At 47.8% G+C, this 23,765-nt stretch overlaps 2 protein-coding genes across 2 annotated transcripts in view; both read left to right on the top strand.

Annotated features, from left to right (window-relative positions):
* The window catches only part of LOC149349093 (synaptic vesicular amine transporter-like), a 231,129-nt gene that overhangs the window by 169,370 nt on the left and 37,994 nt on the right, over positions 1-23,765 (top strand). The gene's annotated exons all lie outside the window — the stretch shown is intronic.
* Positions 4,197-23,009, top strand: LOC149349094 (uncharacterized). The gene is made up of 5 exons (XM_089578046.1): positions 4,197-4,369; positions 4,594-4,683; positions 13,540-13,651; positions 18,409-18,582; positions 22,842-23,009. Exons 1-5 carry the CDS (start codon positions 4,245-4,247, stop codon positions 23,007-23,009), a joined length of 669 nt encoding a protein of 222 aa, XP_089434172.1. The 5' UTR covers positions 4,197-4,244.

Below are 23,765 nucleotides of genomic sequence, written 5' to 3'. Positions count from 1 at the left end.
GGAAGATGCAGCGAACGAACGAGGGACCGTCGATGTCGAGAAACTGATGCTTCACACACACAGCACCATGTCGACGCGGAGAAACAGCAGCTGCTAACATCTGCATGCTGCGCAGACAATGAAAGGCCAGTCGTTGCATCTGCACGTATTGTCGCCTTGAGTGAGACTATCAATGCAGAATATTGCTGCTCAGGTGGATGATGTCCATTGTCTTGCATCACGGCAAGCTCGCGTAAACAAGCGGGCGGTAAACTGGCGGCTGTGGAGAGGCCGACGCGTCACATGCCGTGCACGGAACTACTCCTCTCGCGGACTGGCGGCTGGCTAGGCGTACTGGTCCTGCTGATGAGCGTCGAAGGGTTAGCATGTGAAATGTAGTCGCTGGTTTTCGGTTAATCGTATTTCAGAGAAGATTTAGATAAGAGACACTGGCCAGGTCGTCGCCTCATCGACGTGAAGGCTGGTGCGTCAGCGACGGCATATCTCCCCCAATCAGCCTGTACTCTAAGAAAAAAAAGTGTAAGAAAGGTGTATTTTCAAGATTTATGCTGTCTGAAGACGCATGGACTAACAATGCACACTGCTGTCACCCACGTGGAGGCCGTTAGTGTATTTCAGAAAACTTACACTATTTTTTAATTTTTTAAAAAAGCTCTGTTCGCCCTGCGTGAAAACGCTGTACAGCAAAGTATGCAGCCCGCACCAACTCCCCTCTCGAAGACGGCCCCCTCCCGAAAGCGGGGTGGCGGGGTTGTTTTGAAGACAATAGTTAAGAGCTACACCGGCTTCGCCTAGTAGCCAGAGCAGGTAGGCGTGAGTCATCTGTGGACACACGCTCCTCACTGCATTTATCCTTTTGATCCGTGTCTAAAGGACGCTGGCGAAACTGACCGCACCTCCTACCTTCTGCGGGGGCCCAGAAGCTCTTTCAGGGAAGAACACGTGCAGCGGTCTCCTCCTCATTTTCACCTGATATGGTCTGCAAAAATGAGGAACAAGGAGGCTTGGCGGATACACAGAACATTACTGGAAAAAGGAGTATTGGCCGCGACAACCTTCACGCAAGCGAACGTGCTGTTGGCTGCTAACGATCAAAATAATCACTAATATTCGGTGCATGTGCTTTCATACTCATCACTGGATATTGTTTTAAAAAGCAGCAAGTCAGTAAAGACCGATGGCATGATGGGTGCTGTGTTGCTCCTTTGACCAATGGCAGCGCTGAACGAAATAAACATTTTAGCTCTTCACTGGAACGAACTTTCCAGAGGCATGAAAATTATTTCGCTTATAATTTCGGCTTATCGGTAGCCTTTTACTAAAGCAGTAATAAAAGCTTTAAAAGGAACCGTTTTGCTTCACAGCCAGCTTAAGCTCTATTCGTTGGCGCTGTTCTTCGTTTTCCAATAACATAAGATAAACACCAGGACGCTTAATTCCCCCGTACAGTTTCGAGTCACGTGCACTCTTCTCGAGTAACCCCTCGTTGTGGCACATTTTCCTCAGCAAATAAAACTATATAGTATTGCAGTGACTTGACTTGAATTGCTTTCGCAATTCAAGTGTATTACGAACCTGTCTTGCGGCTGAAATTGTCCTCCACACTTACGAGAGCAAAAATTAGCTTAAACTCATATTGCCGCGCATCACTGTAGCGTCCGTTAGTTCGCGCAAAGCCGCAGAAAAGGGGTGTTATCATTTTTGTTCGTGACGCGAGAAGTGACCGGTCTAATCTCGATTGTTCACAGCCATGAACAGCTGCATCTACGTGTTTCCAGATTACTCTAGATGATCTCGAACTGTTATCTCGAAGTTTCCTTGCCGGCTTTAAATTGAACGATGCCGCTAGCAGCGGGTATTCGTAGTTCGACGATTGACGAGCACGCTTGTTGCTTAAGCCGCCACCGAGTGACTCAGTTCTTTTGCGGGCGCAAGTCAGCCCAAATAAAGAGCTTCGTTTGCAAGTCTTTCTGGTGTCTTCCTGACCGCTGGACGGCCGTCACTACAACTTGACAATATACTTGTACGTAACCTTTAGCATTTCAGTTGTGTCGAGCAGCTTTAGTGCAATCAAGTAGTACTGATAGAGGGAAATGGAGCGGATTGCCTGCAATTTCTTTTTTTCGTAATGTAGCCTTATGAAAGCATCCAATTCAGAAACAAACCGGGTGACTGAGGAAACAATAACCAAGGCGCGAGTGTTACGGCACTGCCTTATGAATTGTGATGGAATCGTTCGTGGGTCAGGAAGTAACTTTAATTTTAAAGGCTAGTAATAAGCCCTAAACATCACATTGCACTGCAGAAACGCAACGCGAAGACCCAAACTCGAAAATAAATGAAATTATGGAGCATAAAAGACAGATTTATATGCCATCATGATCTTAAGTTGCTTCGAACAATAGAGACTTGTATCTCATACACACAAATAAAGCATAGCAAAGTACTCACTGTATCATACTGATGAACCCTTCTTTAACAAAAACATAAATACAGCGGTTGTAGTTGCCTATCTTGAATAAAATGGAAGCGTGTATAATAGACCGCATCGACCCAATCACCCGTCTCTTGAAGCGTCTTAACACGTGCTTGGGCTGGCGCAGCGCTGGCAGTGCTCACTTTCTGCTATGTAGACCCATATTTGAAAACAATTTTGACAACTCCGCGTGGACTCAAGTGATGAGAGGTGAGAACTGTTGCATCAGCAGTGGTCGACTGTCGTTTAAAACCCTCTTCTGTGCCAACTTCTTCAAAGGTTGAAATGTCGAGAATCCCCTTTGTTTGCCTGCAGCTTCTGAACACTCGTTGCGGCTTTAATAAATCCATATTTCTTTAGCTGCATCTATTTCACTCGAACTAAGCTATTCTTGAACAGAGCTGAACAGAACAAAGAAAGTTGAAATTTCATATCAGTATTACAAAGTGTTATTTTATCTGCAGGGGAATCAATAATACTCTAACAGTTACATCATCACTTTTTTAGCCAGTTTTATGAGGGATTTCGAAGTACAGGAAGAGCAGTTTATTGATATTTATTTCGCCGTGCCTTCCGTATGCGGCAGTAAATGAGAGCTGACGAGAACTTCCAACGATGCTCGGAACTTTCAGCTGCAGCTACTCTGAAAACTATTCTGTTGCATACGTAACAGAATTACGGCAGCATCTGTGTATTTTATACTGCGTGATAGCTGGCTACCCTAGAAGCATCAAACGCATACTGCAGGGATCAGGAGGAACAGCCATGACAAGACAAGTCTCGCCGCGCTCGTTGTCTCCGAGAACAAAAGAGCTGTTAGCAGCCAAAAAAAAATTACCGACGATTACGTTACTTCCTAATGCGAAATTTGAGCGCAGCAAATAAGCTGTTTCACCTTTTCGATAGTGAGTCAACCCCAGCTGCGGAGTTGGTTTCAGGGACAACGCCGCCGATGCCGACACAAACAATATGATACCCTCGCTTCCGCAGCGCTAAGAACCAGGTCTAGCCGTGGGAAGGTGGTCACGTATTCGTCGACGTGCCGGGGCCTACGTGAAATAACCGGCGCGTCGGCAACTGAAGAACACCCTATCCGCCACACAAGAACAGGGGGGGGGGGACCCTTTCCTCCTCTTTCTGCATGGCGGCGACGGTGTTCTATGCAGTCACGTTATCTTGACTCTCTAGCGGCGTCAGCGGCATCCAGCGGTATCAGTCGGTCGCTGCTAGCGCTGGGGGGATGAAAGGGGGCCGGAGCTGGTTACGAGGCCGACGACAACGCCGACGACGACGCGAAACCCAGGAACGGACGCCAAAGAGCTGCGCTCTAATACGTGCTAGATGGCCAGGGAGCATGGCAGAGAGGCGCACGCAAGCAGAATGCAAGCAACCTGCACACTGCAAGCACCGAAGGCTGTCGCCCGCACGCGGGCGGCTTGACCTTATAACACTGCTAAGAATACAGACGTTCCCTCCGTCAGCAGAGAAAAGGGAAAGAGAGAAGCGCCCTCCGGCCGAAAAAAAGCAAGCCGCGAAGCATTGGTTTCTAGTTTTTTCCTTCTCCCTTTAGGGCAAGTGCCTCTCAATTTAGATTGGCTATTTGCTCCCCTAGAGTCGAAGACGAAGCCGCTGTTTACCGCGCTCCTTCTCTTGCAGGGTGTCGTGCGTGCGAGTCGCGGCGCGCGTTACTCTTTTTGTGTTGTACTGGTCCGTGTGCGTTTTGTGTTCGGTTGTTCTCAACGATTGCTTCATCGTGCACGCTTCATCGATGTGTGACGCTGCAGTGAGCGACAGCTTCGTGAAAGAGTCAACGTCTGAAAGAAACAGCGCACGCCAAATCGTCTCGGCGCCGCTCATTGTACGGATCCTTTGCGCCGAATTTCAACCGTACAAGTAAGTGACCTTTTCATTTGGTCATACAGGTTGTTGCCTGCCATCAAATTGTGGTGTATTCAGTAAAAATCCTTTATCATGGATTGTGTGCGCAAGCTGCTACTTGTTGCTATTTCTTGTTTTGAGCCGGTCGCATAGCGGCCGGAAGGAGCTTATTCGTGTACGACGCACAACCATAGCGGCGCAATGTGCAAGCATCTTCCTCATGACTTCCTCCGTTGCAGGCTCCGATCCTTCGTCTCCTGTGCCCAAGAACAGTGCCGGTCGTGTCCTCAACGCTACGTATTTGTCCCTGGGCACGACCATTCACTCAAGTAAGACCAAAGCACAGTCTCCATTCAGAATGGGACGAGTAAATTAGTGTGCGCGCTTCTGCGGTACGTATTGCGCGCAGTGCTAACATCTACCGCAGCACTGTAACTGATTCTAGTTGGACAGTAATCCTGTTATAATTTTAGCGCCACAAGACAACTCCTTCTATAAGGTCGCTTTTTTGAATGGACGGCGTCAATTATTTTTTTTTACCATGGAGTAGAAAGCAAACGATTAAATAGTAAACGTGAAATGTTGATGGGAAAGAAATTAGCAGCTCATCTGTGTTCTGCGTTTCCTAGCATGCGGCCATTTTTGCTTACACCTTGCAATATTCTTTGCTACTCCAGAGAATGACTTATCGTGCCAGCAGTTTTACTGCATTTGAATGGCAAGGTGCGCGTGCTAATGGTGTGAAGTTGATATATAAATTGCTGTTCACTCAGGCTGAGAACTAACAGTGAAAAGTGAATTTATTTAGTTCTTTTTACTAGTGTAAAGGTCTGGGCTATTTGGTGGCAAAACATTAGATCAGAAAAGCGCACAGTCTATATCACCTCTTTTTGTGCTCTTGTATTCTCTTCAATTCACCGTGCACTCCTTATGAGAGAGTGAGACTAAGTTTGATGGCACTGTAACAGACTGAATTGGAGAATACGCTAGTCTCTAAGATTTTTCTGTTAAGAACAATAAGGATTTTGGTCTGGGATAGTTGGTTCACTGTCTTTCGTCGACAGATTACCACAGCTCTATGCTATATGAATAAAAGAAACCGTGCAAGACAGGGCTGGCGCTATAGCCTTAGTTTTACCAAGGCTATAGCCTTAGTAAAACAGTTAATTCAAAGACTAGCGCATAAAACTAGGACAAAGACAGAGAAGGAGACAGGACGAGCGCTAAACATCAACTGAAGGTTTACTAGAACAAACAGGTACTTAAAACACTTCAGTGGCACATGCGCACACTGCGTTACAAAGAGCTCAAACTAATCAAGTAGTGCCAAACTATTCGAAGATACATGGTTTCTTTCCTGGTCAGGGCAAGTGACGTCATGCTAACACACTTGTCACCTTCCGTGTTGATGTGATAAGCCTCACAAATCTCACGACCTAACCTAGTGCCTCCCCTACCAAGCACACACGTGGCATCAAACGCCGGCACGCACCCGCACCGCTTACAATGCGTAGCCAAATGGCTGCCGCCCGCCAATGAATCCACCAGCGTGCGATGCTCTCGTAGCCGTTCATTTAGGCAGCGTCCAGACTGTCCCACGTAGCATCTACCGCAGGAGAGGGGTATGCGGTATACAATGCCAGCAGTGCACGGAACGAACTTGCACTCGTGGTTTACGGTGCATGCCGGTTTCCTCTTCTCATTGACGGCTTTGCACATGCGCACCAGCTTTTCGGGGGCGGTGAACATGACGTCCACACCGCACTTCCCTCCAACTTTCCTCAGCCGGTGCGAAAGCTGGTGCACGTACGGTATGGCCGTACGCCTGAGCCTTTTGGCACTTTCTCCGGCGGCCACGCCAGGGCGGCCACCTGCCCTGACTTCCTTCAAAAGGCATTCCGCCACAGCCATCACTGTGTCGTTAGGGAAACCGGCCTTCTTCAAGCGGTGCACTTGCGCTTGCAAGCTGCCCTCAATCTTATGCTGGCAGGAATTCTCGAGAGCACCCCGCAGGCAACTTTTTGCTATTCCCCGTTTTACTAATTTAGAATGGGCCGAATTATACGCTAAAATTTTTTCTTGTGCGAGGCTGGTACGACCAACAGATGTGCCCAGTGCCAAAGAACAAACATAGCTCGAGGAACTGGAGGCACCCGTCCACTGGAACTTCATGCGTGAACCTCAGCTTGCCAGAACAATCACCGAAAATCTCTAGAACACTTTTTACAACCTGTGGTTTGTCGCTCTCGTTGTTAACATGCATAAACACAATAAAGTCATCCACGTACCTAAAACACTTCACAACACGCTTTTCGTCTTCTATGCACGCTGCAACGCGCTTGTCAAACTGTCATAAAAAGATTTCACTAAGAATCGGGGCTATGCAAGACCCTATGCAAATGCCATCTTTTTGCAAAAACAATCGGTCATCAAAACAAATGTCAGTGGATGAGAGGTAACACTTAACTAAGGCTACAAAGTCATTTACCGAAACCCCGCTATTATTCTGAAACTTGACAGCCCCCCAGCTTTCGATCCGCTCTTTTACGGCATCTAACAGCTCTTTTTGTGGTATGGAATAGAATAGCTCCTCAACATCTACTGAAAACGCCAAATTAGCTCCTGAAGCACGACCTTGCGCTGCCAACAATTCTATCACATTGCGCACTCGAAAAGGGTCTTCTACGTCTAGTTGGCTAAGGTGCTCTTGTAGGTATTTTGGCACCAGGCCTTGCCAGGCTTTTTTCTCTGATACAATAGCTCTGAGAGGCATGCCTTCTTTGTGTGTTTTCGCGGAAAAGAATACGTTCAGACCCTGCATATTCGCTGCTTTTAGATACTTATGAAGTCCTGTCAAATTGATCTGTTCGCAAAGCTTTAATGCCTCAGCCTTTACTTTCCTGCCAGATCTTTTTAGGAGAACAAAGTTCTTGTCAATGGCCTGCATAGCCTTTTCATGATACAATGTTTTCGGCAACACGACGAATCCCCGCTCTTTATCAGCCGTCAACAAAGAAGGATTATTCCTCTTGAGGTAATGAACTGTATTGCTCACGGCTAGCGTTTCCACACGTGGACATGGTTTTTTACTTAACAAGCAGTCGACACCTTCGGAAATACATCTAGCTTTCTCTTCCACATCTGCACATTGCCCTACTTTCCTAACCATGGTAAGGAGACCGAGCGGGGTCTCGTTAACCTCATTACAAAATTTAGGCCCGCAGCTCAAAACGCTTCGAACTTTATCAGGGAGACCACATTCTGCTAAACACAACACTTCCTTCTTAGGAACATTTTGAGAGTCCTCTTCCGCTTTTTTCCAAGCACACAGAGTTGGCAGCCCACAAGACCACAGGAACTCGGTAACATTAGCTGCCTCCCTAGCCCAAGTCCTGATCATTGCATCACCGGTTATCTTGCAGCTTGTCTTGGTCGCGGCATCCACACGCAAGCACAGCTGGAAATACCGGATGTGTCTCCATAGTTCGGCACGGAAGATCTTGGTGATTCTTCTAGTATGTCGCACGGACGCTTGGCAGGGATGGAAGAAGGCTTGCACATCAGGCGGTACCAGTCCATTCTTGAGGGCGAAGGATAGCACTCTTGCCCGATAAGTAGTTATTGCTGTTAGGTTCACATAGGTAACTGAAGGATCACTACACATAAAAGAAGGAAGAACAAGGCCCGATGGCCGTGAGATTTGTGAGGCTTATCACATCAACAGGGAAGGTGACAAGTGTGTTAGCACGACGTCACTTGCCGTGACCAGGAAAGAAACCATGTATCTTCGAAACAGTTAGCCGACTCTTGAGTAGTTTGAGCTCTTTGTAACCCAGTGTGCGCAATGAAGTATTTTTAAGTACCTCTTTGTTCTAGTAAACCTTCAGTTGATGTTTAGTGCTCGTCCTGTCTCCTTTTCTGTCTTTGTCCTAGTCTTATGCGCTAGACTTTTAATTAACTATGACAAACCAACTAGCCCAGCTTTCCGCCTTGATTGCATTGATGTCCCGTACATACAGTTCATTACCTCTAGAGGAATAATCTTTCTTTGTTGACGGCTGATAAAGAGGGGGGATTCGCCGTGTTGCCGAAAACATTGTATCATGAAAAGGCTATGCAGGCCATTGACAAGAACTTTGTTCTCCTAAAAAGATCTGGCAGGAAAGTAAAGGCTGAGGCATTAAAGCTTTGCGAACAGATCAATTTGACAGGACTTCATAAGTCTCTAAAAGCAGCGAATATGCAGGGGCTGAACGTATTCTTTTCCGCGAAAACACACAAAGAAGGCATGCCTCTCAAAGCTATTGTATCAGAGAAGAAAGCCTGGCAAGGCCTGGTGCCAAAATACCTACAAGAGCACCTTAGCCAACTAGACGTAGAAGACCCTTTTCGAGTGCGCAATGTGATAGAATTGTTGGCAGCGCAAGGTCGTGCTTCAGGAGCTAATTTGGCGTTTTCAGTAGATGTTGAGGAGCTATTCTGTTCCATACCACAAAAAGAGCTGTTAGATGCAGTAAGAGAGCGGATTCAAACCTGGGGGGCTGTCAAGTTTCAGAATAATAGCGGGGTTTCGGTAAATGACTTTGTAGCCTTAGTTAAGTGTTACCTCTCATCCACTTACATTTGTTTTGATCACCGATTGTTTGTGCAAAAAGATGGCATTTGCGTAGGGTCTTGCATAGCCCCGATTCTTAGTGAAATCTTTTTAGGACAGTTTGACAAGCGCGTTGCAGTGTGCATAGAAGACGAAAAGCGTGTTGTGAAGTGTTTTAGGTACGTGGATGACTTTATTGCGTTTATGCATGTTAACAACGAGAGCGACAAACCACAGGTTGTAAAAAGTGTTCTAGAGATTTTCGGTGATTGTTCTGGCAAGCTGAGGTTCACGCATGAAGTTCCAGTGGACGGGTGCCTCCAGTTCCTCGAGCTATGTTTGTTCTTTGGCACTGGGCACATCTGTTGGTCGTACCAGCCTCGCACAAAAAAAAATTTTAGCGTATAATTCGGCCCATTCTAAATTAGCAAAACGGGGAATAGCAAAAAGTTGCCTGCGGAGTGCTCTCGAGAATTCCTGCCAGCATAAGATTGAGGGCAGCTTGCAAGCGCAAGTGCACCGGTTGAAAACGGCCGGTTTCCCTAACGACACAGTGATGGCTGTGGCGGAATGCCTCTTGAAGGAAGTCAGGGCAGGTGTCCGCCCTGGCGTGGCCGCCGGAGAAAGTGCCAAAAGGCTCAGGCGTACGGCCATACCGTACGTGCACCAGCTTTCGCACCGGCTGAGGAAGGTTGGAGGGAAGTGCGGTGTGGACGTCATGTTCACCGCCCCCGAAAAGCTGGTGCGCATGTGCAAAGCCGTCAATGAGAAGAGGAAAGCGGCATGCGCCGTAAACCACGAGTGCAAGTTCGTTCCGTGCACTGCTGGCATTGTATACCGCATCCCCCACTCCTGCGGTAGATGCTACGTGGGACAGTCTGGACGCTGCCTAAATGAACGGCTACGAGAGCATCGAACGCTGGTGGATTCATTGGCGGGGGGCAGCCATTTGGCTACGTATTGTAAGCGGTGCGTGTGCGTGCCGGCGTTTGATGCCACGTGTGTGCTTGGTAGGGGAGGCACTAGGTTAGGTCGTGAGATTTGTGAGGCTTATCACATCAACAGGGAAGGTGACAAGTGTGTTAGCACGACGTCACTTGCCCTGACCAGGAAAAAAACCATGTATCTTCGAAACAGTTTGCCACTTCTTGATTAGTTTGAGCTCTTTGTAATCCAGTGTGCGCATGTGCCACTGAAGTGTTTTTAGGTACCTGTTTGTTCTAGTAAACCTTCAGTTGATGTTTAGCGCTCGTCCTGTCTCCTTCTCTGTCTTTGTCCTAGATTTATGCGCTAGTCTTTTAATTAACTATGACAAACCAACCAGCCCAGCTTTCCGCCTCGATTTCTTGGTAAAACAGCACTTGTTCTATCTTGCATGTCTTCTTTTGTCCGTGTTCCATACCACTGTGGCAATCTATCGACGAAAAACAATCAACCAATTAGCCCAGAACCAAATCTTTATTCTCCATAACAGCAACAGCTTATAGGCTTGCGTATTATCCAATTCACTCTCTCAGAGTGACATCAAGCTTAGTCTCACTCTCTCACAAGGATTGAGCGCTGAAGTGAACCCAGACAAAAATTCAGGGGGCACTTTGGCTCTCTAAATTGCTGCAAGGTGAAAGCGTTTCCTGGCCAGTGTTTGTTTTTATTTACTTTTTATTTTTCATATTTTATTATTTATTTATTTTTTGCTCTTTTCTTAATTTTATTGTTTTTTTTAAATTTTTATTTTCACATCTTATTTTATTCTGTTTTTATTTTTGTTTATTTTATTTTTTTATTTTTTACTTTTCTTTTCTTGACTTTACTCCTTTTATTTCATTTATGAAGCGCATGCATTCACTAGATGCGCCTTTATTCATGCTGGCACCTTGAGCCTTTTAAGCAGTGACGCCGAAAGGCGGACGAATCTGCCGACGCGTCTGTCGACACGGCTGCCGACGCGTCTGCTAACTACAGTATGAGGCATTAAAGGCTTTCACCTTAATACAAGAGTGCAAAAAGAGGTGACATAGGCAGGACGCGCGCTGTTTCATAGCGTTGTGGTAATCTGTCGACGAAAAAAATTTGGTTAGGAATATTGTCAATTCGTAAGCAGTAACAGTATAGTTTTCTTCTTTCTGCAGCTGCGTTTGTAAGAAAATATGTTACGTTATGCACTTAGTGACAAATCACTGGTACTCAGCCATTGTGCTGTAGAAATTTGTCTAGGCTTACTGTGCCAGCGGCTCTCTGGTATAAACTACCGACTGTTGCGGAAATAAACGCACGCGGTAGAATGCATCTCTCAGCTAAACGGATGGATTTTTCAAGCTGAAATGTAGCACAGAAATGGCAATTAGTGGGCAGAATTGTTTCTCGCTTCATTTGCTTGGGCTACTTTCCTGAATCGATAAAAAAATGCCTCTCCCGTAACCGAGAGTAGAGTAAGCATGAAATGCTTACGGGCCTAACACAGGCTTCATTGCTCGGCTTAAGCAGCTGTGACGGTGGCGGCATTGAAATCCAGGACGATGCAGAAGCGTACGCGGACACGACGAGACGCAGGCCTGACAAGAATGTATATGCAGCGCGTTCGAATACTCCGCGAGCGTGTATACATCTGTCTGCCAGAGGGGGAAAGGGCATGAAGGCCCTGCGGCCGGTCTTTTACATGCGTGAGTGTAGGACCGCAGCGCCATCCTTGGGGAGCGCGCGAAAGCAGCTTTTCAGCCGAAAGCCCTTCTCGCCCTGGAGCTCCCCTCTTTCTCTAAGCGGCCTTCTCTCAAAGCCCCTAACAGATCACGTATGACAACGAAGTGTATTGTGGCATGTATGTGCTTTTTGCACGCGTTATTAGAAATCCGAAATTATAATTCCGTGCATTATCAAATGCACAGCTCGACTGATTGATATCTTGATAAAAATTGAGAAGACACTGCAAGCAGTTATTTTTTGTGACTTGTTTGGAGAGCAACCGGCGCTTTTATGCCGGTCCCGTAGGAGGGCTTCGAGAGTCTCGTTGAATCTTCGTTAAGTCTCGTACGGTGCCCGGATGTTCTTTTTTCAGAGCCCCCGGATGAGTGGAATTCAGTGCCCGGATGAGTGGATTTCAGTGCCCGGATGATGGCTCTCTGTCTCGGCGTGACGTCACCACACTGCCGACAACGGGAGCTAAAAGCATTTCATGCTTAAAAAATTTCCGCCTCTCCCGTAACCGAGAGTAGAGTAAGCATGAAATGTTTACGGGCACAACACGAAGCGTACGCGGACACTACGAGACGCAGGCCTGACGAGAATGTATATGCAGCGCGTTCGAAACTGTCTAAAGTGCGTAGAGGCGAAAGCGTTTTCCGCACCACTTTGCCTATGTGACACTCGTGACGTCACTACTGGATTACGTCACACATAATTGATGAAACTACTAATTAGTGACTAATTACTGATTAATGACTGAATACTAATTAGCTGCTAATTATTGACGCTTAAGCTTCGCCTTTAGGAGTGGAACGCGACAGCGTGTTGTAGTACTGCCAGGCAGTACACTGGACGCCACCACCCGTTCGGCGCGATGCCTTGCCCTTTGAACGCGACGCTTTTTGAGGAAAGGAAATTACACAGTAATTCTCTGTCATCTCGGTGGACACCCGAACCGCACCGTGCAGGAAGGGAGGAACGCCACCAGCCGTTCGGCGCGAAGCTACCGGCGCTTGTATGCCGGTCCTGTAGGAGGGCTTATAGAGTCTCGTTAAATCTCGTACGGTGCCTGGATGCTCTCGTTTCACTGCCCGGATGAGTAGAATTCAGTGCCCGGATGTTGGCTCTCGGTCTTGGCTTGACGTCACCACACTGCCGACAACGGGAGCTAAAAGCATTTCATGCTTAAAAGTCGCATATTCGGATCGCCTGCGGCGACGGCCCAGGAAGTCAAGCCTTCCTGTCAGCGATGGCACCGGTGGCGCCATCTCGTTTGTCGACCGTGGAGATTGAGCAGATGGGATTATTGCGGGATATTTGATGACTTTCCTTGACCAAAGACGAAATTTAGTGGAGTTTTGGCCAAACTACGTTTACTGGGATCAACAATAAAGCAGTAGAAAAAGCTTCTTCAAACCTTTTGGAAAACAAGCCGACCCCTCTTGCTTGCCGCATCTCCACCGCGGACAAACGAAATGGTGTCACCGGTGCGATGGCTGGCAGAGCGACTTAATTTCCTTCATCGTCGCCGCAGACGATGTGAATATCCTACTTTTTCGAATCGAATCAGGTAAGTAACCCAAACAAACATGGTATAAAACAATTCTGCCAACCAAATTCCATTTCGTTGCGAAAGTTGAACTCGAACAATGCGGCCGTCCTGCTGGGAGAAGCATTCTAGGGCGCGCGTTTATTTGCGCAACACGTTGTAGTGCACTGCGTCAATTACGCCTCTTATAAATGTGTGGCAAGTGCTGTAATGGATAAAATTTCGATTTAAAAGTTGTAGTTTCTCATTGTCAAAATGTTCCTGTTGTTTTTTGAGCATGTGTGCTGCCTCTATGTGGTTTAATGAGCGTATAAGTTATCAGTAACCATTACACTAATGCTATCAATGATGCCTCTACTGCAGTGCACCTGGCAGTAGGAGGGATGCAAAGGTGCGCAAGAACTGTCACTCCTTGTACCAAAGTTCAACCAGGCTTCTTCGAAACCGCACAAGTGGCCGAGACTGGAACTGTATGGTATGTATGTTATTATGTAATTGTGACATTAAGGCGAAAGCCTTTATTGGCTATGTCGAAGGTTTCATGTCCGCAAACGTGTCGGCAACAGTTGCGGGCAACTTTGAAGAGACATCGCCTAAAAAGTGGCTATAATCGAAAGGGGCTGAAGTGAGGATGCCGGGCAAAAAATTTGGTTCCGATCGGATCATTAGTTCATTAATTAGAGCAAAAAAGTGATGAAAAGTGGGTGCGGTCTGGCGAATATGGCTTGAAATTTGAACAGCCGGAAGTGCCGTACCACGTGACCGGAAGTGCGGGCGGAGCCAAACCCGCGGCGCTATATTTCAAAGTTTGAAAAGAAGCGTTGTGGGAATGAGACGATTTGCACAAATTCTCTCATTGAGATGATTGAGTGATCGATGACGAATTGATACGTGTTTTCTTTGTGATTTATCAGTGTCTGATAAGTGACCGATAAGCGATTGATAAGTGATTGATAAGGTATTGATGACTGATCGATAAGGTACGATACGGGGGTGACAACGAATGGTAATAGTCGAGGAGTAATAGATATGTGATCGATAAGGTATCGATTAGTGATCAATAATTTATCTATAAGTAACTGTAAGTGTTCGATGCGTGTTAATGATCAATTATATGTGTTATCAAATATGTGTGTATCAAAAAAGTTACCAGTGAGTTTGAAGGTGTTGAGGGAGTAACATTCCGACCTGCCAAGGAGGCATCAATACTTTCGCATTACTCCAATACAGGTTGTCGCAGTGCCTTCACTCGGCTTACCTAGAACGCCGGCACGCGTCGCATCCGTCTTACTTGGAACGCCAGCACGTGTCGCACTGGGCTCACCTAGAACGCCAGCACGCGTCGCTCTGGGCTTACTTAGAATGCCAGCACGTGTCGCACTCGTCTCACCTAGAACGACAGCACGCCTCGCACTCGGCTTAGAACTCCAGCACGTGTCGCACTCGGCTTACTTAGAACGCCAGCACGTGTCGCTCTGGGCTTACTTAGAATGCCAGCATGCCTCGCACTCGGCTTACTCAGAACGCCAGCACGCCTCGCACTCGGCTTACTTGGAAGCCCAGCATGTGTCGCACTCGGCTCACCTAGAACGCCAGCACGCCTCGCTCTGGGCTTACTTAGAATGCCAGCACGTGTCGCACTCGGCTCACCTAGAACGACAGCACGCCTCGCACTCGGCTTAGAGCGCCAGCACGTGTCGCTCTGGGCTTATTTAAAATGCCAGCACGCCTCGCACTCGGCTTCCTTGGAACCCCAGCACGTGTCGCACTCGGCTCACCTAGAACGACAGCACGCCTCGCACTCGGCTTAGAACGCCAGCACGTGTCGCAATCGGCTTACTTGGAAGCCCAGCACGTGTCGCACTCGGTTCACCTAGAACGCCAGCACGCCTCGCTCTGGGCTTACTTAGAACGCCAGCACGTGTCGCACTCGGCTTACTTAGAACGCCAGCACGTGTCGCACTTGGCTTACTTAGTACGCCAGCACGGGTCGCACTCGGCTTACCTAAAACACCGACACGCGTTGCACTCGGCTTACTTAGAAACCAGCACGTGCCACACTCGGCTAACCAAGAACACAAAAAAGCAACTTGAAATGGGGAGGCATCATTGCTTTCGCATTACTCCAGTGCGGGTTACCGCAGTGATCTCGAACACTCTGTTGCAAGTTCATCATTGCTTGATGTTCATCAATGAACATAGTATGCTGTGTTGTGCAACTGCAACCATTCTATTACAAAGATTTTGGAGCTGTTCAGTGTTTTCAAGGACTTAGTTGTGAGGAAAGTTTTGAGTAATGGTTTGAATAGTTGTGACCTCTTTTTATTGCGGGAAGTATCAATGCAGTTTTCTTTCTGCAAAAGTAGGCTCCACTTGAGCAAAGATTTCATATTGAATTAGTTTGAGGGGCGCTGCCTACAATTCATGCTGCTGGAAATCTCTGAAAAAAATCACGCAGAGCTATGGTAATTAATGCTTGGCAGGGTAGCATGCTACCAAGATAATATGACTAGCACCGGTTATGCGTGTAAAGCTTAATGTGATGTGCAGCTGTGTGGGACTGTTAATCTTCATTGCAGTGTTCTCACTTCCTATTTGTGTAGGAATGTGTTCGCTGATGCGAATAATTTCTAGTAATTCAGATCAAACCAAATGTAAAGTACTACGTGTGTCACACATTTCTACACACCCCACTTCTTATCATCTAGATAACATCGAACTAAAACAAGTGTCTTCATACCGCTATTTAGGCGTTCACATCACAAGGGATATAACTTTGTCTTTCCACATCAATTCAGTGATTAACAACGCCAACCGTGCCCTCGACTACCTTCGCCGTAACTTTTTCTCTGCCCCCACCTCCTTGAAACTTCTACTCTATAAATCTCTCGTTCGTAGTTAGTTGGAATATGCTGCGTCCATTTGGGATCCCTTCGCGGAAAACCTGATCAGTTCCCTTGAAATAATTCAGAATAACTCGGCACGTTTCATCCTTCAGAACTGTAACCGTAGCGCTAGCGCAACCTCTATGAAGAATACATTACAGTTACCACCTCTTGCTAGCCGTCGAAAGCACGCTCACTTTTGCTTAATTCATAAAATAATGTATCATAACCCTAGACTGCACCGCGATCTTATACTTCCTCCGTCATATGTTTCATCACGAGTTGATCATGCGCATAAAATCAGCATTCCTCTCTTTAAAACAAAATGCGCAGCTGAGTCTTTCCTTCCACGAACAGCAAAGCACTGTAACCACCTTCTCGAAGTACAGCCTCCATCATCGCCCATCAGCGTTTTTGTTCCGCCTTAGCTACCATTGTAGAATTAGAAATGAAACTCCCTGTACTCAACCACTACAACCACTCCCCTCTTCAATGCCCTCGGGCCTTGAGGGTAGAATAAATTAAATAAATTAAACGCATATTAGATTTAATTTCACATTGGAGTGAATTTAAAATTTAATTAAGATCACGTGGCCTACACGTGACATGGAGGGCAACTGTTTTAATAGCCATTCTTGCATTCTGTCAGTCAGGGTTTACAATTTCATTACGCCGATCATCTGAAAAGATGTTATATAAGTAAGACATGACGTTGGGCTAGTCGGGTCATGGTTAGAGCAAAACAGAACTGCGCGAAGACAACGGGACAAAAGAAAGCACGAATACACGTGCACACACACGTGCTATTCTATAAACGTTGCATTCTACTGTGCCGGCAAAACGTAATTCATAGAATTACTACTGCTGAATATGCTGCAAGCATTAGTTGAAGCAGCACTATACTTATATATAAAAAGTCGAGGTTTGTAATTTGCTCAAGCAAAACTAGTGCTTTAAAAGGCGATTGTTCTATGCTGCTTGCGTACTTAATGCAGTCTGTTAGTGAAGACCGGTCCGTAACTAAAGCTTTTTGCACAGGTATGATGCAGAGATCTAGCATGAAAGAAGCTGTGAACGTGAATAACAGGTACATTCATTATAATGTGGTCTATATAATTTTGTGTGTATGACTAAATCATTACCACATGAGCGGAGACAACTCTTTAGATGTGTAAGTTGGCCTTGGTATTATTTCACATTTAGCCTGAAGCTTTTCATTGTTTTCCAGGAGCGGTACACTAAAATTTATAGTGCATAGCTTTTGCGTCATGTCCAGGCCTTTCTCCAGGAATTTAAACTGTATCAAAAGGCTCCGACAATGGAAAGCACCCAGAAATGCCATCGCAGGCACAAGCTTCCTGCTGTTTAATAATAGGAAATGAATTCACAGTTAATATATGCAGGCATATCAGAACACACTGAAATTTACAGCTGGTGCTATCACTCACTGACGCTCAGATAATCACCTACACTTCCGTTTTTGGAAGAAAATTCACACTATGGGCAATAAAACATATAGTGGCCTCGGAGACCAGAGCCATAAGTTAGCAGGGGCTGAATGAAACCTTAACCACTCTACATATTCAGAACTGTGTTTTGTTGCGTTTTAGGGCACATAGGCGGCTAAGGCCATCATGCGCCAAGCTCAAGGTATAGATAAAGTTTTCTGTAGAATTTTCAGAAATGTTAAAAATCATCGCTGGTGTAGATGGCCTAATAAAACTGTACTACCTAGTAATAACGGAAGAAAAGAAATTTAGACATGGCTAATGTTAAAAGTCTTAAGAAGATCAGGTACTCTCAGCACCTATCCTTGCATGGGCAAGGATCCCGAGGCTCCCAACCACTTAAATAAAAACCTCAGCCTTCTTCTCAAGAATGAGAGCCGCTGAGGTGTATCATCTATTAAAGGGAACTAGCGGATCAAAATTTACAGTTTTTCAAGTACGCCTGCTTCTTTTAAAAAGCTAAAAAGAGAAGGTATGTTAACAATGACATTATCGTCTAAAAGTAGTGTTGGGTGAAAAGGAATGCATTCATGAAAAAATTCAGTGAAGTACTTTTCTATTAGTTTTTCCAGTTCCGCACTAGAGAATAAAATGTGGTTAACGGTAAGTTCATCTCTGCATTCCTCGCAAACAGGTTTGTTTTGTTTTGTTAGCAAGGAGTTAAGCGTTGGTGTGTGTGGCCTATTGGGAGACGGCAGAGAATCATTTCCTTGAAGCGTTCCTGGTGCTCACCTGACCTCCATTCACCTAAAACCGGCTTTACCATGAGAAGACGAAGACGCTGCTTGATCTGTTGTCTCCTCAGCTCCGTAATTTGACTAGGTCTTGTCTTTCTTCAGCTGGGGCCGGCGGTCCCGGCATCTCCTGCGGCCACCGCTGCCGTTCCTGTGATCATCGCTGCCGGTTCTTCCGGCTGGTCGGCGGTTTTTCGACCGTTTCGGCAGCTTGGGATGCTCCACCCATCGCCCTGCTGCAGTTGGCCGCGGCGCCTGCCCTCACCGGGAAAACACTCGGTTTGTCTGGCCTGCGGTGCTGGGACACTCAGGTGGGCCGTTTCATCGCCCTCCCGCGCGCGGTCGCGGTCCTCGCCGGCTCCCTTTTTTGGGGCGCTAGCCTTTTTTGGCCCCATTTTTAGTGACGCTCGGTCTCTGGGCCTCGCGCTTAGGCTTAGCCCTAGCAAGACGGTGTTTGCAATTCTCCACCGGGTTTTATTTTAGAAAGTGGAATATCCATGTGTCGATGGATCTATACGAACAGGCCTAGGGTGCGGCCTGATCTCGGTGAATAGAACCGACAACGCACTTCCTCACCAGAGCGGGATTTGGCCACCCTGGTGTAGTACTTGACCGCAACCTTCTATGAACAACCCAATTAACCCTCGGCCCTAGTACCCAGTGGCTGCGGAGCAGCTGGCCGGGGTGGTGGTCAGACCTGTAACGCAGGCAGCGCTGACACAGCACGAAGTTAGAGCACAACACAGGAGCTGGAACATGATGAGCTGAGCACATCACGAAACTGATGCAAGCAGCGTAGCACACAGGGAAATATTGCGGAGAGCATGAAGAACATCAAAAAAGAAAGGGCCCGATGAAGAAGGAATCAAACTCAGGAGAGTGGAGAGTTGGGCTTATTGGTTTAAGATCATTGCAGCGGGTGCTCCTAGTTACATGACTGAAAAGAAACTCATTTAACTTATCGAGAAAATCGGGTGAAGTATTCGGTGGCCTGTAAATTGCTCCTATGACGTACGCAGCACCAGAAAACATAATTTTACACCAAACTGACTCCGGCATTTCGCTTGTAATCATGGAAACTGAGAGCGATGACTTCAAAATAATGGCCACACCACCCCCACGGGAATCTCGATCCCATCTGAGCATTGTGTAGCCAGGAGGAACAATGCAATCAGAAGAAACATCACTGTTGAGCCATGTTTCCGTTATGCAAACGACATGCGGGTTCTCTGAGAGCAATAAAAATTCCAATTCTGTGACCTTTTAAGAATGCTGCGAGCATTCAACAGAACTATCCTGAGCTATGAATTACTTTCACTTCTGAAAGGTGATCCATTATGGCTGTCATCTGCTGTCTCCGATCCGTTGTGGGTGTTTCGAGCACCCTTACGTTGGGTCCGGCAGAGCAAACGCTCGTTTCGAGTGTCGTCCGAAGAGTACAGACGGTCATCTATCTTCAGTTTATCGTGAACCAGCGATACCTTTTGTCCGTTAGATCGTTCGACAGCAGCAGACTGCCACAAATTCTTCCGAACTTGTACAATATCTTTTGCGTAGTCATTGCTGACGCTAACAGACGTGCCTTTAAGTTCGTGGCAGTTTTTAAGAACGCTGTCTTTTTCCCTGGAATCATGGAATTTCATAATTACTGGTCTAGTAGCTCCTGTTTTCTTTCTTCCTAGGCAATGAATTCTTTCGACTGAAGTAACCTGGACACCAAGATCCTTGTGGAAAATATTGTCTACAACCGCTTTTCTCAGATCTAACTCTGACTCAGTGGCTTGTTCAGGGAGCCCAAAAACTAAAAGATTGTTACGCCGGCCACGGCTTTCAAATTCCACTAACTTTTTAGCTTGCTCTTTGATGATAGACTCAAGGTTATCAATTCTTGTGCTCATTTCCTTGAATGCCGCTAGAAAGTCCGATAACCCTTCCGTCCTTGCATTCAGCTCACCGATTTCGTCCTGAATAGCTTTCAATTTGCAATCCGTGTCTGCCTGATTCTTTACAATCATCTGCAAGTATTCCTCTGTTGTAGGCCCCGGATTCTCCTCAATATCACCCGACGTCAACAGCAACAACAACACTGTCCAGCAATCACTCAAAATTGCGCGACACCTGCGAGGGCACGGCAGGACTACTACAAATCTATTGTCATTTCTGTTAGAATGAACATTATGCCAGGAACTAACCTGCAAAACCAGCAGAAGGCGTTTAGCCATGCTGTCCCACAGGCGAGTGCCGTGCCGTGCCCTTTGAAGAGGCCCGCGCAGGACTGCCGCTTTTGTAGATCCGCTGTAGATGACGTAATTGTCCGGTGGTGTTTCTTCTCGGCAAAACGTAGTTCCACCGTCACGTTTTCCAGATGAGCAAGCGGGAATGCGTGCACGGGTAGTACGCAGGCAGTTGCATCTTGTGTCCCGCTGCTTTCTAGATGATCCGTCAGGTTGAATGGTAGCCCATGTGAAGTGTTCGTTGTCGCATCCGAAAACCACGACACGACCTGCAAAACCAGCAGAAGGCGTTTAGCCATGCTGTCCCACAGGCGAGTGCCGTGCCCTCTGAAGAGGCCCGCGCAGGACTGCCGCTTTTGTAGATCCGCTGTAGATGACGTAATTGTCCGGTGGTGTTTCTTCTCGGCAAAACGTAGTTCCACCGTCACCTTTTCCAGATGTGCAAGCGGGAATGCGTGCACGGGTAGTACGCAGGCAGTTGCATCTTGTGTCACGCTGCTTTCTAGATGATGCGGCAGGTTGAATGGTAGCCCATGTGAAGTGTTCGTTGTCGCATCCGAAAACCACGACACGACCTGCAAAACCAGCAGAAGGCGTTTAGCCATGCTGTCCCACAGGCGAGTGCCGTGCCAGGCTTTTAAGGCTTTCGCCTTAAAAGCCTGGCAAAACGCCTCAGGGAAGAAAGGTCGGACACTCACAGAGCTGCCATCATCGGGTCCTCCGGCGTGGGAGCTCTTGCAACTGCCATCCGCTGCTATGCGATGCGAAGACCTGACTTCTATCCCAACGCTGCCGTCCAGTTGTTGGGACGTGAGTCCGCAGTGGTTGTTGGGACGCGGGTCCGCAGTGGTTATTGAGACGCGGGTCCAGAGTGGTTGTTGGGACGTGGGGACGCAGTGATTGTTCGGACGCGGGTCCGCAGTGGTTGTTGGGACGCGGGTCCACAGTAGTTGTTGGTACGCGTGCCCGCAGTGGTTGTTGTTACGCGGGTCCGCAGTGGTAAACTTTTTTTTACGACATTCCGCCAACTGCCAATGAAAGGGGGCCTGCGGCCCTGTCAAGCTGGCTTCTGGCAGCTTTTTCTGCAGGCTTCCTGCATCATGTAATGTGATGTGAATAAACTTCTTCTTCTTCTTCTTCTTCTTGTTGGTACGCGGGTCCGCAATGGTTGTTGGGACGCGGGTCCGCAGTGGTTGTTGGGACGCGGGTCCGCAGTGATTGTTGGGACACGGGTCCGCAGTGGTTGTTGGTGCGCGGTTCCGCAGTGGTACGCAGTGGTTGTTGGGACGCGGGTCCGCAGTGGTTGTTGGGACGTGGGTCCGCAGTGGTACGCAGTGGTTGTTGGGAGGGGGTCCCCAGCGGTACACAGCGGTTGTTGGGACGCGGGTCCGCAGTGGTGGTTGGTACGCGGGTACGCACGGTACGCGGGTACGCCCATAGAATAGCCGCGATAGCGTTACCGGGGTCGTCCGTTTCTGCAGGCGAACGGGATCGCAGAGCCCCTCAGCAGACTCCGCGACGGATGGACGAGTCCTAGTGTCCAAGTAGTATAGCAATGGTGTGTTTATACCTCTCTCTCTCTATCACCGATTAGGGATGCCCGAATCACACCTACACTTTGATTGATCCCACATACTCACGCATCAAACCGTTCAAGTACAATGAACCATCTCAGAAATCGAATTAGTCTGGTTTAATTCAGAAGAGCAAGGCTCCTGTCTAGTTGGTAATGCATTTAAAAGGAAGAAACAGCACAAAAAACACGGACGCACGAAGAAACGAAATTAGCTAATTACTAATCACCATACTCATAATTCACTATGCACGCATCAGTACATGTCCTTAACAAACCGCACTCGATCAAACAATATTCAGCAGGTCCACCGCTATAACCCAACGAGCGTTTGTGACCTATGGGTAGCGTTCCCGTCTCGCATTCGAAGGGTTCCAATTCCACGGAATTCCCCCAAATTTACTTTGGAGCCCAGGTACTTTGCATATATTAACCTGCTTTGCATATATTAACCGCGTTGCGGGTGTGCGCGCGCGAATGGGGTGTGCTAGGCGGGCACGAGGAGCGCAGAGCTGACATGTCAGTAAAGTGAGATGTGAAGAAAGACACTGCAGTGGAAGTCTGGTCAATCAAGCGTGGAGGTGGCAGCCGCAGGACGTTGGGTCCGTGCTGCCGGAGACTTCCCTTGGATCAACGACGCAAGCCTACTGCATCTCATTCAAGCGTAGAGGTGGCAGCCGTCGGACGTCGGGTTTGTGCTGCAAGAGACTTCCCTTGGATCTCTGACGCAGCCCTACTGCGTCCCTTTGGAGTTGGGAAGTGGAGCCGATGGATTGAGGGTCCCTGCTGCCAAGGCTTCCTTCAATGGGCTGCATAAGCCTACAGTGTTTTGGGACGCCGTCGACGGGACCCGGCAACGGTTTTCTTGCGGCAGCTGCCCAGTTCTTGGGGACGGCTGACAGGAGTTCATCAGCGTCTCCAGTGTCCATCTCCGCTCCTCACCACCTGGCTCGCTACCACCGCTTCCTTCGACGCAACGCCAGCGACGCATCGCAAGTCATCAACCCGCGTCCTTCCTTGCTGCCTGCAAGGCATTCCCGCTTTACCTGGGACGCTCTGTATCTGGCGAACTATTTCCTTTTATCTTCAGTGTTCTCTGCGTGTCGAGTGTGTTTTTCTCGTTGTTTTCTTTTTTTAGGAGTGCAAACTGCTGGGCTAGTTGGTTCATATTGCATAGTGTCATGTGCACACTTGACTGTCAAGGGTTTTTTTTTTTTTGAACGCGGCGTGTCGGCAGTGGTGGGTAGGAGAGCGGAGCGCCGCACGTGCAAGCCCCGCGTTGCGCGTGTGCGGGTGCGAGTGGTGTGCGCGAGGCAGGCACGAGGAGCGTAGAGCTACGTGTCAGCACACCTAGGTGTTGAGGAAGACACCGCAGCACAAGTCTGGTCGTTCAAGCGTGGAAGTGGCAGCGGTCGGACGTTGGGTTCGAGCTGCCAATGACTTCCCTTGGATCACCGACGCAAGACCATTAAGCCTCACTGAAGCGTGGAGGTGGCAGCCGTCAGACTTCGGCTCTGTGCTGCCGTGGACCTCCCTGAATCAGCGACGCCGGCCTACTGCATCCATTTCGAGGTCGGAAGAGGCAGCAGCCAAGGTTTCGTTGGATAGGCTGCACAAGCCTACTGTGTTTGTGGAACGCCGTCGACAGGACCCGG

Source organism: Amblyomma mixtum, chromosome 3 (genome assembly GCF_055824585.1).
Source record: "Amblyomma mixtum isolate Tamu chromosome 3, ASM5582458v1, whole genome shotgun sequence".
Lineage (NCBI taxonomy): Eukaryota > Metazoa > Arthropoda > Arachnida > Ixodida > Ixodidae > Amblyomma > Amblyomma mixtum.
This window is presented reverse-complemented; position numbering and strand designations above follow the sequence as displayed.

Coding starts and splice junctions, on each gene's coding strand:
- LOC149349094 (XM_089578046.1), top strand. CDS start 4,245: ATGTGTGACGCTGCAGTGAGCGACAGCTTCGTGAAAGAGTCAACGTCT. Junction 4,370..4,593: donor GCCGAATTTCAACCGTACAA/GTAAGTGACCTT, acceptor CCTCCGTTGCAG/GCTCCGATCCTTCGTCTCCT. Junction 18,583..22,841: donor CCTCACCGGGAAAACACTCG/GTTTGTCTGGCC, acceptor TCTCTGACGCAG/CCCTACTGCGTCCCTTTGGA.